General features: G+C 38.2%; 1 protein-coding gene across 2 annotated transcripts in view; it reads left to right on the top strand.

Annotated features, from left to right (window-relative positions):
• Positions 1 to 18,617, top strand: part of ADK (adenosine kinase) — a 448,784-nt gene that overhangs the window by 400,171 nt on the left and 29,996 nt on the right. For both annotated transcript variants that reach the window (XM_006090233.2, XM_023755075.1), the window contains one exon: positions 12,872 to 12,958. In XM_006090233.2, coding sequence (XP_006090295.1) covers positions 12,872 to 12,958 — 87 coding nt within the window. The remainder of the gene's footprint in view (positions 1 to 12,871; positions 12,959 to 18,617) is intronic.

The raw sequence follows: 18,617 nt of genomic DNA, 5'->3' as shown, positions 1-18,617 counted from the left end.
GTTGAATTATCTCCCATCTTCTGGTCTCATAAACAAAGATACAGATTCTTGTATTGTTTGGTGGAAGAACTATTATTAGTTCAACATAACTGGCAAAGTGTAAGACTTGACCCCTAATGAGCTATTCTTTCTGAGGGTGGGAATTGGTTGGGGGTTTGAGAATTATTTAAAATGCTACTTTGGGGAGGGAAATGGAAGCACCACTTAGGAATCATTACTAGGACCAATTCTAAGAGGAATTACCAGTAATTGGCACAATATTGGATGACAAAGATGACCTGCTCTGGGACAAGTCTTTATCATTTCTTTATAATAGTGTGCCATTCTTCTTAATCTCTGGATAGGCATGAGTATGATCTTTAAATTATTCCTGCAACTTTGTAAAAACTTGATGCTGCAACTTCTATTCATAAAGAATGAGGAGGAGGAATATACCCAAGCTTTAAAAGCAATGCAAAATATTGTACGTGAGTTTTTTTAAGCAGGTAATTAACCATACATTTACACATTTTCATCTACTTTTTTTTTTTTACATTTTCATCTACTTTTAAGTGCAAAGAGATTAGCAAACGACTAAAGAAAAGTGTTCTGTTTAAATGGATAAAATGGTTACTCACTGGATTTTATCACTGTATTCCAAGTAGTCAAGTGATCTGTGAATCCAATTCAGTTTCTTGGACGATAATTAGTACTCACAACATTTATCTGTGTTTGTCAGGGCACCTATTGAAATTAACTCTATACTTTGGGAAAATTTAATTTTATTGTACAGTATAGAATGCTTAAAAAATCTTTTTCCTTCAGTATAAAACTTTGACATTACCTTGAGGCATTATCATCCCTCCAAACCACTAAACATCAGTGATATTTCAGCAGTGCTTTCTTGCTCTAAAAGTTTTTTCTAATCTGTAAAGAGAAAAAAGGAGACATTGATCCCCCTGATAGTTAATACAACTTTTCCTTTGTAAGCTTCGTAAATGTTTGCCACTGCCACCATCAACAATTCAAACAGAAATCTTACTGAAAGTCTACAGTTAGATGTAGTGGTGGCAATAGTTTCTTCTTTAATAACAAAAGCATCTTTGTATATCTATTATGAAAATCTTTACTGCTATACTCAGAAGGAAATACATGATTTTAAGAAGGGGTACACTTAGAATACCAATAATGTCTAGTATCCTACTGCTGCAGTGATTAGGACTAAACCATAAAAATGTCAAGAAACCTGTTGATCTTTGGTCTCCGTTTTTTCTATAATCATGATGCATTATCTAATAAATGCCTCTTTCTGTTCTTCCAGTCCTAAGAGCTCCTAGTCTCTTTATAAGGAAGGATCACACACCTATAAATATTAGTTGGGCTTAAATATAGTGTCCTCATGAGATGAACCCACCTTTGTCACTAGACCCATTTGATTGCCTTGGTTTGGTCCAGTCCGAGTGTTTACTCAAAGTCCCCATATCAGAAAGCAGGATCTGAACCTAGGTTCATTGAGTCATAAAAGTGTCTTCATTTCTGAATGATAGAAAGCAACTTGCTTGAAGGCAACAATCAAATCATATTTTCATTATTTCTACAGGATGTCTTCAGTAGAGTTAGATCTGGAAAGGTTTTTTTAGGGTAATTTGTGCAAGATTGAATTTATTCACTGGTGAAACGGCACACTACCCTCTGATTTTCAAGCAGGTGTATGATTTCCTTTCACACAAGCATTTATAAACTAGATTTAATCCTAATAACTCTAAAAAGCTAGATGAAAGAGGGTGGATGAATTAACCAAAAAACGTATATACATAATACAGAGACAGAGACAACAGAGTGGTGATAGCCAGAGGGAAAGGGTTTTTGGGGATAAGGTGGAGTGGAGGAGTGGGGACAGAAAGAGACTTTGCTTAGGGCAATGGGCACATGGTACAGTGTGCAGATGAGGTTTTATTGAGTTGTACATTTGAAATCTGTATGGTTTTGCAAACCAATGTAACCCCAATAAAAAGTTTTTTTTAAAAAGTGGGATTATTGACAATTAGAATCTTTAGTTTACCTGGTTTACTAAACTAACCTAGAGAAGTATATTATAGTTATACAACAGTTATTCAAGATTATTTTGAAAATATATAGTGAGTTATACTCTGCTAGATGAAAGAGACCAGTCTTAAGGAATTTAAAATCCAATAGGAATATTCAGTAATAATAAATGTTTATTGAGCACCTACTATGTAGTAGGTACAGAGCTAAGAGATTGGAATAAAATTAAGTCATGATTCCTACCCACAAGGAGTTTGTTGTTTAGTAGAGAAAATCCTTGCACATAAATAATTATAAGTATGATAAGTAGTTTCTTAGAGGTGTGTGAAGGTTATAAATGATGGCACAGAAGAGGAACTAATCAGTTATGCTTCTATCAGAACCCCGAGAGGTCAGGAACTACATCCAAGAAGACAAGACTAACCTGGGACTTGGTAACTTAATAGTGAAAAACAATCTGAGCAGTAAACTTGGTATGTACACAGGCATAAAAAACCTTGAAAAATTATTAGTATGACAAGAGAACAGTTACAGGTCAGGAAATGGCAAAAGATGAGGTTTGAACAGCAGACTGGATTCATGCCCTGGAGTTAAAACTTCAATAGAGAACCATCCAAGGATTTTAACAGAATAACATAATTAGATTTGTATTCATGAAAATCACTCTATTCATTCAATAAATATTTACTGAGCACCTATAATGAGCCAAGCATTTTGTCTGGGTGGTAGAGATCATCAGACAAATTGCCTTTCCCATAGCCCCTTACCTAAGTAGCCATGTTTTGTGCCATGAGCCCTAGCTCTTTTCCTTGCATAACCAATTGGATCAAAGATAGGAACTCAACAGGGTTAGATAGTCCATGGATGGCCAGTGACCTATGAGTTAAGCCAGCAGAGGAAACCAGTTTTCATAGATATGAGAATGGAGCAAATGCATAGAAAGAAACAGAGAACAGGTTGAAATGAACTGCTTTGTATAAGATTAAAGTGATATGCTTCATTTAGTGAACCTATTAAAGATATCAGGTGCCTCTTAAAGAATAAATATATACCAAACAAAGGGGAAATAAGGTTTTAGAGCAGTAATGACATCTATCATTGTTTTCTTGGTCACTTTTCTATGAAAAAATATTTTCATATTAAAAGCAAACACTCATTTATTCTCTTACCTGTATACATTCAACACTGAAGACTTTAACTGACATTTACTTGAAACATTTGTGGAAAATTAGAAGAAAACATGAACAAACTAAAAGACATTATTGCAAATGAGAATAGTGCTCAAGGTCAAAACCATGCCTTCAGAAGCAGCAGTTTTAAGTGAGACATGAATTCCTGTTCCCAAAAGTTTCATTTTAAGGTTAATAATACTCATGTGCATGTATTCATTAAATGCTTACTCTGTGCCAATTTTGCTCTAAGTGCTTTAAGTGCATTAACTGATTTAATGCTCACAAAAAACCCTGTGAGATAATTACTATTATTGTCCCTTTTTTACACATAAGAAAATTAAGGCACAGAAGGTTTAACTTGGTTACGAGCAAGTAAATGGAAATTGACTAGTAATTGGAACTATGAACCGAAGCAGTCTGGTCCATATTCTTAACGACAATGTTATACTGCCTCTGTTCTCTGTGGGGCATTTATCTACTCAATTTAGTCAAATTTAGTTATCAGTACAGGGCTTGGGAGGGGAATTTAAATGTCAGTTAACTGCTGTATACTGCTTAATCAAAATCTGTTTTTTTCATGATCACCTTTTTTCAGAAAAACAGTCGCTGGAAATTCCAACATTGCTGGAATGGCAGCTTTGGAATCACATTTACTTCTTTTCTCATTCTTTTTGTTCCAAAGTCCTACTTTGCCACGGGACTCTGGGCAGTTGACAGCCTCTGTGAGCTTTGATGTCTTCATTCATAAAATCAGGTCAATAATACCTAATTCATGGGATTGCAGTGAGAATGCATGAGATGAAGTATATAAAACACTTGGTGCAGTACCTGGGTGCACAGTAAGCATTTGAATTTTACTCAAAAATTGTAGTTGCATCCCATTGCCTGCCATAGCAAATCCAAACTTTTGTCTGGCTTTCAAAGTCTCCCTAGAGATGGCTGGACCCAACACAAATTGTGTTATTTTTTGCCTTACCTGAAATAATAAACTTTCCTCTTTTTCCATGCCTCCTGGGATATACATCCCTTTCTTTTCCTAGCCTCTTCACTAGCCACAGCTTCAATACCTGGCTTAAGTTCAGTTTTCTCCATGAAACCATTTTCAGTTCATTAAATTCACATTGTTCTTTTCCTTCTTTGAACTTCTGCTGCAACTATAAGGAGTATTACTTTGTATGATACTTCACACATTCTTTCACACATGCTAGATTTCTCTTTCTAGCTAGATTCTAAGTTCATTGAGAAGAAGGATCATGCCTTCATATTTCTCCTGTATATTCCCTAAAGGACCTAACAGACTATAAAGAGCTCATGGCGATTATTCAATGATATTATTATCATTGCCTGATTGAAGAAAATAAGCTCTTAAAAACACCTTATAAATTTTATAGGGCTTTATGTTTGACAGAGTGCTTTCATAACGTTGTTAATACTTAATCCAAATAAAAGTCACAGAAAATAGCTAAAGCAAGTGTAATGCTCATTTTCTAAATAGTAAACCTGAGTTTAAGTTAAGAGTGTGACTTACAGAAGGTCTCCTGGTAATTAGCATCATTCACTGCACTCGCCATCACCATTCAGTTCATTTTCTTCTTTTTTTTTATTTCTTAAAGTATTACAAAGAGTATTACACATGTCTCCTTTTTTCTCCCCCTTGACATTCCCCCGGCTTCCCCCACCCCCCAGTGTCTTGTGTCCATTAGTTATTCTCATATGCATGCATATAAGTCTTTCGGTTGATCTCCTACTCCTCCCAACCCTCCCCAGGGTTCCCACTGTAGTTTGACATTCTGCTCAATGCTGTTCTGCCTCTGTATCCATTTTTGTTCATCAGTCTATAATGTTTCTTATTATCCATAAATGAGTGAGTTCATGTGGTATTTTTCTCAGCTTCCCAGGGGCCGTCTCAGTCTCACAGGGGCCATCTCAGCCTCACAGGGGCCGTCCCCGCCTCACAGGGGCCGTTTCAGCCTCACAGGGGCCGCCTCAACCTCACAGGGGCCGTTTTAACCCCACCGGAGCCGTCTCAACCTCACCGGCGCCGTCCTAACCTCACCGGGGCCGTTTCAGCCCAGTCCATTTTCTATAAGACTTCCAGAATAAGCTTTTAAAATTAAAGATGGGATCATATCACTCCCTGGTTAAAACCTTCCAATGGTACCCTGGCTGGTATGGCTCAGTGGGTAGAGCTGCAGACTGAACGGTCCAGGTTTGATTCCCTGTCAAGGGCACATGCCCAGGTTGTGGGCTCAATCCCCAGTAGGGGGCGTGCAGGAGGCAGCCGACGAATGATTCTCTCTCATCATTGATGTTTCTATCTCTCTCTCCCTCTCTGTTGCTCTCTGAAATCAATAAAAAATATATTTAAAAACAAATAAACAAAAAAACCTTCTAATGGTTTCACATTTTACTTGGAATGAAATTCTATCAAAACCCACCTCCCCATTCTTCACCCCCCCCCCTCAACCACACACATACACAGTTGATCTCCTCACATTCACTCTAGACCTTCTTAACCTTAAACAGGCTAAGCACCCCAAGCTTGTTGCTAGCCCAGGGCCTCTGCACTTGATACTCTAGCCCTGGGTCTTCACACAGCTGTCCTTGCTATGGAAGTCTCAATTCAAACATCACCTCCTCAGTGAGGAAGTAACACCCGTCTAAATTGTTAACTCTTTTCCTCTGTCATACTTCACTATCTCATCCTGTTTCATTTTCATTGTGGCGTTTATTATTATCTCAAATTATCTTGTTCAGCTTTTTGTTACTTGTACATTGTCTTTCCTCACTAGAATGTAGGTCCCATGAGAACAGGGTTTTTTTTGTCCTATTCATATCTGTATTTCAAGTCTCCAATAGAGTGCTTGACACATGATAAGCTCTTAAGTATTTGTTAAATAAGTAGCTGAGCCAAAAGCAGACTAAAATCATGAGTCTTTTGAGTCCTAATCCAGTATACTTGCCACCGTTCCATTTATCCTGCCTTTCATGAAAGCACTTATGCCTTTGGAACTACAATAAGAACTGATGTTCAGAATAATGACATTAACTGTGCTGTAGGATTCTCTATTATCAAAGAAAAATTTCATTCCATTCAATAAACTAAACTAATTAAAGCAGGGATGTCATGGTATATGATTATATTAATACATTTACAAAGATTTCCAACTAAAAAGACTTTCTGCTATTTCTTTAGTTAACCAAAAAATTAAATTAACCCAGAGCTCTTCATTCCCAACAGTCCTTGTTAATTAGGATTGTTCTATAAATCTCTATTATTAGCAGATTTGTCATTTGTTTAACTCCCCTGTTTATTAGGCCAGTCTGAGCAGGGTGTCTTTGCTCACATCCTGGTATGTGTATCCTAGTGAAAAGCAAAGCATTTCCTGGATTCTCATTTTTCCCGTCTTCTTTGACACTGGCATATTTCATGCTATTTGTATAACAGCTTCGTTTCCTTGTGTCAGTTCCCTATATAAAGTAGGAATTATATTATTGACTTGGCTATTAAGTAAAATAATTAAATTTAGGATCTATTTAAAATAAAAGCATTAGTACTTTGCAACATTGTTTGTGATAACAGAAGATTGAAAACAACCTAAACGGCCATCAGTAAAGGAACGCTTAAATACAATGAACTATTTATTGGAATGCAGCCATAAAAAATGAGGGCATTCTCTGTTTACCAACATAGATCTCCAAATGATAAAACATGGTCCAATACAACCTGCATATTATGATACTTTTTTTTTTAAGGAGAACAATAAGAATGTTTTGCTTGTATATGCATAGAGAAATCCTGAAAGGAGATACAGGAAAGCAATAACAGTGATAACCTAATTGGAAAGTAGTAGGACTAGAAACTGGGTGAATGGGAGACAAGAGCTGAGAAGGAGTTTTTTATAGCATACCTTTTTATATATTTACTAGACGCCCGGTGCACGAATTTGTGCATGGGTGCGGTCCCTCCACCTGGCCGGCAATTGGGGCCAATCGGGGCAATGGGAGGTTGACTGGCTGGAGGGAGGGGCCGCAGGAGGTTGGCTGTGGGAGCGCACTGACCACCAGAGGGCAGCTCCCGAGTTGAGCATCTGCCTCCTGGTGGTCAGTGCACGTCATAGTGACTGGTTGTTCGGTCGTTCAGTCACTTAGGCTTTTATATATATATAGATATTTTTTAACTACATGTATACATTCTATATTTACAAGGTTAAATTAAAAATAAATTAGCACAACTAAAAATAATATTTGATTCTAGACTGTACCCTGTACAGGTTAAAAAAATCTATATATATAAAAGCCTAAGCGACCGTTCAATCGTAGCTATGACGTGCACTGACCACCGGGGAGCAGACGTTCAATGCAGGAGCTGCCAAACTGCGGTGACTTGGCAGCTGCAGTTCTCAGGTGACACATCCTGGAACCAGAGAGGTGGGAGCCCAATTCTGGGTGCATCACCGAGAACCGCCCTCTCGCAATCCGGGACCCCTCAGAGGAAATCGGAGAGCCGGTTTCGGCCCAATCCCCACAGGTCAGGCCGAGGGACCCCACCGGTGCGCAAATCTGTGTACCGGGCCTCTATTTTTTATATAAAAGACAATTAACAAAATTGGAATATGGAGTATAGATTAGATACAATAATAATAGTTAAGTTTTTTAATTTATCAACTATATTATGGTTATCTAAAAGAATATCCTTGTTCTTAGGAAATACACACTGAATTATTAAGGAATCAAATGTATAATATATGCAGCTTATACTCAAATGGCTTGAAAGAATAAATAATAATATATACATATATATGGGAGGAACGATAAAGAAAATGTGGGGAATTGCTAAAAACTGGTAAATTTAGATAAACATTATGGAGTAGTTCAATGGATTATTTTTCTCCACACTTTTCTGATAGTTTATAATGATCTCCAAATAAAAGGATGATAGAAAACAAGCAAACAAAAACATTAGTATTCTGGAAATTACCTCAGTATAAGGAATGGCCAAGGTGCAGGAGCCTCTTTAAAGAACCTTAAGAGTTCTGGTTTTTACCCGGTCATGGTTTTCACGTTCTGGTGGAATTTTTGCCATAATTTTTCTCTCTTTTCCATGCCTTGCGGCAGTGGCAGAGGTGGTGACTGCAGTCTACCTTAAGGTTAAAAACACCTGCCTACCAGCCTCTCATCCTGCTATGTATCCTCTTCAATTATATCTTCCCTACAATTTAGAGGTGACATCAACAAAACAGTAACAAGTAATTAACAATTAATTTCCTAAGGATATTAATTATCATGAGGTTGTGTGTCCACAGTACTAAAATATATAGTTAATTTAGGAGGGATAAGGCTACAGAAACATTCAATCTATCTCTTTGGCACTGAGCGACTGAATTTTTTATTTTATTTTTATTTTGATACTAGGGGCCTGGTGCACAAATTCATGCATGGGAGGGGGGGTCCCTCTGCCCGACCTGCACCCTCTCCAATCTGGGAGCCCTCAGGGGATGTCCTACTGACGGCTTAGGCCTGCTCCCCGTGGTTCTCTGCTCTCGGCAGACCTGCCTGCTTGACGCCATCGCAGGCCCTGGTGTCTGCTCTCTGTGGGAGCCTGCTTGCCCTTCGCCGCCGGGGCCAGGGGCAAGCAGGGCCCTGCTGTCTGCTCTCTGTGGGGGCCTGCGGGGGACTGCTTGCCCCTCGCTGCCATGCCAGCGACCTGCTATCTGCTTGCTTGCTGTGGGGGACGTTCCCACCCCGCCCCCGGCCGCTTGCATGTGCACCAGCTCAGAGCACCTGGGTCCTGGGGATGTTCCTGCCCTGCCCCCGGCCACTCGGCGCCTGTGAGCGTAGGCCCGGAGTGGCTGGGGGTGTTCCAGGACCCCGGCTGCTCCGGGCCTACATGCAGGCCTACAGGCTCAGAGCAGCCTGGGTCCCGAGGACACCCATCCCCAGGACCCAGGCTGCTTGGCACCAGCATGTGCGCAAGTGGCTGCCCCGCCCCTGGCCACTCAGCGCCTGCGTATGCAAATTAACCGGCCATCTTTGTTGGGTTAATTTGCATACTCACGCCTGATTGGCTGGTGGACATCACAGAGGGACAGTCAGTTTGCATCTTTCTCTTTTATTAGTGTAGATAGTGATGGTGAACCTTTTGAGCTCGGCGTGTCAGCATTTTGAAAAACCCTAACTTAACTCTGGTGCCATGTCACACACAGAAATTTTTTGATATTTATTTTATATATTTAAATGCCATTTCACAAAGAAAAATCAACCAAAAAAATGAGTTCACATGTCACCTCTGACACGCATGTCATAGGTTCGCCATCACTGGTGTATATTGTCATTTGTATGAACTAACCATCTCTACTATAATGGGCATAGCATTACAGATGTGTGAGGAGTTTGGTTCTAGCCAGTCTGGCCTCTTAAGTCATTAGAAGTGGAGCTTATGTTGTAGTCAAGTGAAAAGTAAATTATTTGTATAAACTGTCTGGAAAATACTTGAATTTTACTATTTTGTATTTTAAATAAGCTAAATATCATTCAAACCCTGAGGGTCTTATCTTATAAATGACATCAAACAAATCTGAATTGTTAGTGTTTGTTTCCTGTCTGATTGGGGTAGCTCATGATTCATCATGCCCAAACCTTTTTCTTCTCACTTTACAAAAAAGTTTGGTTAGAATTGAGAAACAATGGCTCTTACTTACCTTAGTCTCTTAAGTAGAAGTACTTCATCAAAACTGTCATTTTTCTATAATTAGGACAAAACGATAATTTTGCTACTTGATCCCACAGCTATTTCAGGCCCATTTACTAGTAATACCTAAGAAGCTAAGTCCTAATGAGAGACCTGGGCCTCATTGACTGACTAGTGCCCATTCCTATCAGTGTGTCTTAAGATTTAGTGAGGTACTTCACATGCTTATATAGTAAATTGTCTAGAAGGCTATGGAATCGGTCATGCTCATGAATACTATTTGGTTAATTGTGTGAGGTTCTTTTTTGATAGCCCTGTAAACCCACTCACCACATTTCACAAAAATAAGAATGTACCAAAAATATAATTGAACTTAAATATTATTGAACATTTGCCTAGCTGTCATGGCTCAGTGGTTGAGTATCAACCTATGAACCAGAAGGTCACGATGCGAATTGCGGTCGGGGCACATGCCCACTTTGTGGCTCGCTCCCCAGTCGTGGGGCGTGTGGGCAGCAACTAATCCATGATTCTCTCTCATCATTGATATTTCTATCTCTTTTTCCCTCTCCCTTCCTTTCTGAAATCAATAGAAATACATTTTTAAAGTATATTATTGAACATTGTTTAATCCTTTTTTTAATTATTTAGAACACATTTTAGGATCTTGCAAATGTTCATGGTCATTATTTTGAAAGGAGTTCTCATAATATCACTCTCCAGATACAGAATAATAGAGAGTGGACTGTGTCTATACTGATTTAGGACATCTCTTTTACATTCTTGATATTCTTATATTAGCTTGTATTAATAAAGGAAGAAAATAATTCTACCTTACGTTTCAGGAAATTGAACTTTATATGATCCGTGAAAATAAAGCATCTCAAGGTTCTTCACATACATCCAGTAAAACCCGAGTAGTAACACTGCACTCAGAACTTTCAGTGGTTTAGACCAAGAAGTCATGATTCTAAGAACAAAGTTCAAAATAATCTCTTTTGGGAATTAGGTTCTATTCAGAAGTAAGGATTTATCCAACCAAAAAGCAATAACTTTTTCAAACAAAGAACTCAAGGAGTTATGTCTAATTGTGGCTTACTTACCATTTATATATAATTATTTTCAAATCTGTAATCCAGTAATTAATTCTTATATTACCTAAAATGTTTTATAGACATGTTATATTATTATGTAATGTAACCCTATTATAAATGGCAATGGTGTTATTAACTTAGCTCGTTTTACTTACTTAGTGCTTGTTTGTTCTTAGTTTATAGTTGTTAATTCCCTTTATAGTATGACTTGTACTTGGAAGTAATAAAACTAGATTTCTTTATAAATATTTATGGTACAGACCTTTTCCTAAATCAGACTTAGCCCTTTCCTAATTATTTCAATAAAGTCTGCTTACATCTTTTTTTCCCTGTGTAACAGTATGTCCTGCATGCTCCCTAGAATTTTAATCCTAGGTAACTATGCCTTAACTTCCAATTAATCAAAATCTTGTTAACTGCCATGTAGGTTCTGGTGTTACAGCGTGTGGAAAGTTAGTTATTCAGAGTTTAAGTAGATGCTTCTGGTATGGAGTCTTCTTAGCACCTACAGCCATGTGGTCAAAAGGGACCACTAAGTGAATGAGCCCTTCTTGACTATCAGTCTTTCCAAGAGGATCTTTTTTTGCATTTTCAAATCTATGTTTATCTATTATTGAAAGTATTTATTAGCTGCAGGTACCAGAAGGCAGACAGAACATGGTGTTTGTTTATTTGTTTGTTTGTTTGTGATTTTAAGTTCTTTACTAAGACCTTAAGGTTCTCAAGATCTCCTTTTCCCTTCTCTCTTGATCTTAGGTGAGACTGAAGTTTACAAGTCTTTGACCACATTGTCCCCATAGGGATGCAAATTTGTGATTTCAGAAGTTCCAGCCCCCAATAAAGAGCACTATACAATCTTTTGCAGATGTCCTCTGGGCCAGATTTCATCACAAATAACTTCATTCCATTGTCATGTGCCAAGTTTAAAGTACTGTATTAGGTTACTCTGTAGTCAAATCAACCAAGCCCTGGTCCAGACTGCTGTGAGACAAGAGCCCATTGTGTCCTGGTGGCTCAGTTGGTTGGTTCATTGTCCTATACACCAAAAAGGTTGCGGGTTCGATTTTGGTCAGGGTACAAACCCATGGTGCAGGTTTGATCCCCAGTCAGGGCACATACAGGAGGTAACCGATTGATATTTCTCTCATCTCAATGTTTCTCTTTCCCTTTCTCTCTAAAACCAATAAACATATCCTTGGGTGAGGATTAAAAAAAGAGAGAGGGAACCCATTGAGTTGTTCTGCCCATACATTCAGTGGCAGCTTTCCCTTTTGCTAGTTGACATATAGTTTAAAGGAAATAGGGACTCCGTACTAAAGCATAACCAGGTTAGGTTATTGTAATAAGCCAAAAAAAAAAATCAGTAACCCTTGACCTTGGCATGAAGTATTATAATAGAATAATAGTTGCATTTCTATTGTGCCGTTGTGGTTTTCTGTAAAGAAACACCCAAGAGGAATCATTATTTCTACTTTTAAAATTTATAGCCCTTTACTGTATCCAGGATTTCACTTCCCAGAATGCAGTCAAGCTTGAAGCTTTATTAGAGATCCATGATCCAGACCTTATAAACACTTCCTTTAGCTTATCGTTTCTGTTCAAGAATTTGCACTGTCCATAAAGGTACTGTTACCACATACAGTCGTTCCCCCAAAAATGAACCACCTAGGTATAACTCTGAACAAAAATCCATCTGTATGCTAAAAATTACCCAAAAAGCCCTGCTTACAGATGCCTTTGCACCTTGGTTCCTGAGTGCTCACATACAGGCTGGAGCTCATGTCTCTTTGAAAGATGAATGATGAAGGAGCTTCAGCTCTAATGGGTGAGTTTGTATATTGAGTATTACAAAGAGAAGTCAGTCTGCCTTTCTCTGGCTCTAATTGCAGAAAGTGAAGTCACCGCTTTTGCTGTCTTGGATCAGGACCAGGAAGAAATTATTGATACCAATGGAGCCGGAGATGCATTTGTTGGAGGTACCGACTCATTTATTTTATACTTATAAGTTAAACATTTCCTTAACCCTTGTCTCTACCAGATAGCCAAGATTTATGAATTTAATAGCTTTTAATTTCTTCTTTTAAATAATTAACTCCTAATGTTCTTTCCATATGCTACTATCACTGTAAGTATGAAGAAGGTATTTTACTACAGGGAAACTATGTATTTTTGACTTAAATATAATTTACTATTGTGCTATCCCCTAGTCATTTTCACAAGATTAATTGTGTCTGTCAGAATATTGCACAAACAAGCTGCATCAAGTACAGTGTGTAGTGTATTCATAGCCCTTTGGGCTTAAATGTTAACACATTGTTGTTCTTTAAGACAAATTGTGATAAATATTAAACAGTATGCTGCTAATAGCTAAGGATTATATTATTTGGTTAACCTGTGTTTCTAACACAATAGTTGGATGTTTATCTTATTAGGAAGAGTTAAATTTTTGTCTGGTTCAGGCTTAGCAAGAACTGGGACCATTTATAAGGACCATATTATTTTTGAAATGAGTACTCAAAAACAAGATCAAGATAATTAGGAGATTCTTGACTTCATTACTTAGATTGATCTAAAATCTGGTTCAAAGGTTCTTTTGATACATCTAAGCTCCTTCTAGTTAAGTGTAGGTAAGCTAGGTTATGGTGTGTGTAAAGCTGTAGATTTTAGAATGATAACCCACAAGAGTCCCTCCTGATCTGTTTACTTCTCATACCATCAAGCATGACAAGGAAAAAAAAGGCAAATGGAGCTGACCATTGTCCTTCTTCTCTTGGAAAATAATTTGAATCATGGTAAACATTTAAGATTGTGTGGTGGTTTTAACTCAGTATCGTTCAAAATACATATATATGTATGTTTGTATGTATTTTAATGGTCTTTTGTAGCACCATAAATATTTCATATTTTCTTCTTTGAAGCTATTCATGCTTAGTCTTAAATGAGCAGTTAACCATTAGACTGGTAGCATGCCCCATGCTCTTTTCTTTGCTCTGAAAGGCTTCATCATTGATTAGAGTATTTTGCAGCTATTTTTTTCTATTCCATACTGCTTCAGAGCTGTAACTCCATGCAGGCTAAAAATATCTCATCCAGAATTGGGCCAACTTCTGTAACACATTAAGGAAACACTATTGATTTCCTGGTTAGAAATTGCTTAAAACAGGAATCTTAGTACGAAACTTTTAAACTTGTCTCCATGTAGTCTTTTTAAGTAAAATATTTAAAACTTTAAGTGTTCTCTATTTTTATATTTCGGAGGGCAAATGATGGTAACCTAATGTGGCTCTGGGCTGTCTGGCTCTGCAACACCAGATTCCCTTCCAGACCCCTGGTTACCTGTAGTGCTTCCAGTAGTAGGGAAGAACAGAGACTTTTTGAGGGAGAGAGAAATCATTCTTAGGATACTGATGCAGAACAGCTAGCTCCCTATTTGTATTGTGCTTAAGGTGATGCATGGACTGCCTCAGCAAAGCACTTGGGTTCTTTGTTAAGGATTTTCAGCCTCTTTTTTATCTTATTCTACTTGCCTAGCTTCATTATATATTTACTGTCAGGGTACAGTGAGGTAAATAAAGAGGAAAGAGTACGGAACTTTTTGTAAAGGACCACATAGTGAAAATTTTAGGCTTTGCAAGCCATATACAGGCTGCATTGCATAGTTTTCTTGTTCTGTTTGCTTGATTGCTTATTTTCTGTTTTATTTTTTTCTTTTTACACTAAAATGTAAAAACCTTCCTTAGCTGTACAAAAACCGGCCACAGGCTGGATTTGGCCTTCAGTCTGTAGTTTGCTAACCCCTTTTAAAGACATGACAGCTTCCTCACTCTATTCACTTTCATCATACCCTGGATCCAAACACTGCATTTCACTACACATTGCTGGAATCAGTACAGACAAAGAAGAAGGCAGGCTGGTACTACTGCTGGTACCTCAATTAGGGAGCCATTTTTTCTCCCTTTAACTCTACTCTGATCAGTTCCCATGATAATGAGATCTTGAAAGACTGAGTCATGCAATGAGATGAATATGCTGTCATTTTCGCAATGGAATACTTATGTCAACATGTTCAGCACATTCTATGTAAGTCAAGCTGTATAGTAATAGCAATAGATAAATTTATATAGCATCTATGAGCCAATTCATACCTTAAGCACTTTACATATATTAACTCATATAATGTTCATAAAAGCTCCTGGCAGTTCATTTTATTGATGAGAAAACTGAGACATATAGGGGTTAGGTAACTTGCCTAAAGTCTCATAGCTAGAAAGTAGCAGAATCAGGATTCACACCAGGCATCTGGCCCCAGAGGCAGTGCTCTTACTCACTGCACTGTACTTCTCTGAACTTTTAGGGACATCTCATTAGGATAGAGAACCACAGACCAGCCCTACTAACAAAAGCTGGTTTTGCCAGAGAGAAACTTCCTCTCATCTGAATAGATGACTTTATTTATTGAACAGGAGCTTTTGTTATCTGATGGGATTCTCAGGACTGTAGGGTAAGATTGTTGCAAAAAAGAGAGGAGAAAGGGTAGGGAATCGAAGGACTGTAGTCCCTGGTGAGTTTGAACCAGGAGCTTTTCCTAAGCAATAGAATTGATTGCACTACAGAGATCCAGAAAGCCAGATCATAAACTTGCTTGGTCAGCATACAAGAAGTTATATGAATCATCTGTTTAGTAGCACCAGGCCAATACATTCATCTTACAATAAAGGAGGTATTGTTAGTTTAAAATACAGAAAAATCCATTGGCTAAAAACCCCTACTCCCATCTCTACACCAAGGAACTCCTTTCTGCTAGGATTTGAAATAATCCAGCCGTGGGAGCAAACTCCTCTACCTTGCAAATGAATGGAGAGGCAATGACAAGTTTTACATTTACTGTGTAGTTCCTTTTTCTTTGTTTTCTTGCCTGATTATTAATATACTAGAAGCCCAGTGCATGAAATTCATGCGCAGGTGGGGTCCCTAGGCCTGGCCAGAGATCAGGGCCGATCAGATTCCCTGCCTCTCTGCCTCCCTGCCTCCTCCTTCCCTCGCTCCCTCAGCGCCCGGCCGCCACTGGTTGCCCGCCATGTTCTGTGCCACCCCCTGGTGGTCAGCACACGTCATAGCAAGCGATCAAACTCCTGGTCTCCTGGTCGAACTCCTGAGGGGACACATTGCATATTAGCCTTTTATATATAGAGATCTCCTTTCTGAGTGACACATTCTATCTTTAGATAGTTAATATATGCTCCTATTACTTTCAATTTTTGCTGGCTTAAGAGTGTTTCTATCTTTTGTGACTTTGCATAACAATATATCATTCTCAAATTTAACTTCTTGAATAAAGCATCCCCTCACCTACCTTGTGCTAATTACATATCTCAGTACCAGAGTACCATGTGTTCCTATTAGCCACATAAAATATATATGGCTACATCATAGGTTTTCATGTATAATTTAAAAATGAATACCCCAAATGTATATAAGTTGAATTCATAGTTCCATCTCAAGGGTTTAGTGACAGTGACAAATCCTTCAGCCTCTACAAGCACACCTCCTTGTTCTATCTATTTGGGGTTCTTAAGCACTTTGTCACATTTGCCCTTTATTTGTCACTAGCCAGCTCTGATGGAACTACCCTTTTCACATTCTCCCTCAAAAGCCCAAGTGCTACAATTGTACCCTTGGAAATGGAGACAATTCTATAATCTCTAAGTACGATTTCCTAATTTCCCAGGTCAGGAGGACATTTCTTCCTGTTGTCCTGTTGCGCTTAGTCACAGCAGGTCTGCCCTTTCATTTGGAACCCTCTTTGTCACTGCCATAGTAACAAATGGAAACATTGAGAACATTTTGTGACAGGCACTGTCATTGTTCCTGATGAAATCTCTTCCCCTGTGTCTTCCCAGTAAGTGAAACTGAGGGAAAAAATCATAACAAGTACATGAAAGGAGACCTAACAATATGTTTCCAGTAGGCTGTCAATATGAACTTATGTTAATCTAATGATTTAGTCGAATATTTTATGGCAGTTGTAAAAATATGGTCTAGACCTACAAATTATCTTTAGACTAAAAATGAGTATGCCTTTGCCAGGCACATAGATATAACTCTCAGAAAAATGACTAGAGACCTTACCTAAGGACCAACATTCTTAGAATTAAAAAAGCTTCATTAGCCCTGCTAGTGTTGCTCAGTGGTTGAGCATCAGCCTATGAACCAGGAGGTCACGGTTTGATTCCCGGTCAGGGCACATGGCCAGATTACAGGCTCGATCCCCAGTACCGGGCATGCAGGAGGCAGCTGATCAATGATTCTCTCTCATCATTGATGTTTCTATCTCTCTCTCCTCTCCCTTCCTCTCTGAAATCAATAGAAATATGTGGGGTTTTTTTAAAGCTTCATTAAATGTGGTTAAGAGCCCTACATAGCTTAGAACAGTTTAGTATTTTGAAGGATGGTAAGTTAACTGTGCTGCCTCTAATACTTTTTATTTTTAAATTTCTCATAACTTTAGCAGAGAAAGTATATTACCCTAAAGATATTACCTACAATATGCATATGACTCTTAAAGCCACTTAGCAATCACAATGTAAGTAATTATTCTATTTCCCATCTAATAAAAGGGAGCACTAATTTCACTTTCTAATTAATGTTCAGAAAAGAATTTTGGTTAAAAAAGAAAAAAAAGATTTAAGTTTCCAGAACAGGGATGCTATTTCCTTTCCATGTAGCACCTGCCTATACTTCTGGCAGCCATTGAGATTCTTTAAATTATCTTCATATTTCCTATTCTCACTTTGTTTGTTCCCAAACACTTTTAGCTTACTTTCCCATTCTTCGTAATTGCTGCTTCATTGCGCTATGCAAAAAAGTGATGCAGAATTCTTATGATTTATTTTTCTGCACCACCTTCTTCCTTTGCTGTTAGACTCAGAAGAGTAGAAAATTAAATATATCATTTCTCACACTTCTTTGCTTAAAAAACCAAAACCTTGATATGGCCCACTGTATGTAGAGAACTTACTTGCTGATAACTGAGGTTAGATCTGCACACTCCTACCCCATCCAGAGCAACAATAACCTTTCATCTTTTAACTCTAGTAGGACATTCTTGGTGTTTTATTTCTTAAGCAGCACTTTTCCTTAAAACCATCGAATGAAGTATAGAATTGAATTGGTCATTAGGAATATGAAATTTACCACAGACAGTAGCTCAAGTTCATGCAGGGGGAAAGGGAATAAGGGCTCACACCTTGCACAGTCACAGGACACTTTATGATAGGCTACTCTAGTGTTACACACTCAGAGATGTAGATAAGCTGACGTAGGAGGAGAACCACATTTCAAGAACCCTGCCTAAGAGTACTTAAGCCCATATTAGTTAAAAGAGGCACCGTTGATTCCCAAGCCATGACAGAAAAGAGAAATAACATTGATTCACCTGGAATACAGGATGATTTTAGGGTGAAGTCTGGAATATCTCACAAGCATGAAATGTTCTCTCAGATCTAGTACCCTGGGTGGCCTCCATCTAGATGCAGTTATAAACAGGTAATGGAATCCAAAGGACTTTATCTTCTGGAGATTTGGATAAGACAGAGACACTAGGTTATCAAACCCCCAAGCTCAAATATGAACCTT

Source organism: Myotis lucifugus, unplaced genomic scaffold (genome assembly GCF_000147115.1).
Source record: "Myotis lucifugus unplaced genomic scaffold, Myoluc2.0 scaffold_69, whole genome shotgun sequence".
Lineage (NCBI taxonomy): Eukaryota > Metazoa > Chordata > Mammalia > Chiroptera > Vespertilionidae > Myotis > Myotis lucifugus.
Note: the sequence above shows the minus strand (reverse complement) of the source record. Positions and strands in the feature narration are given on the sequence as shown.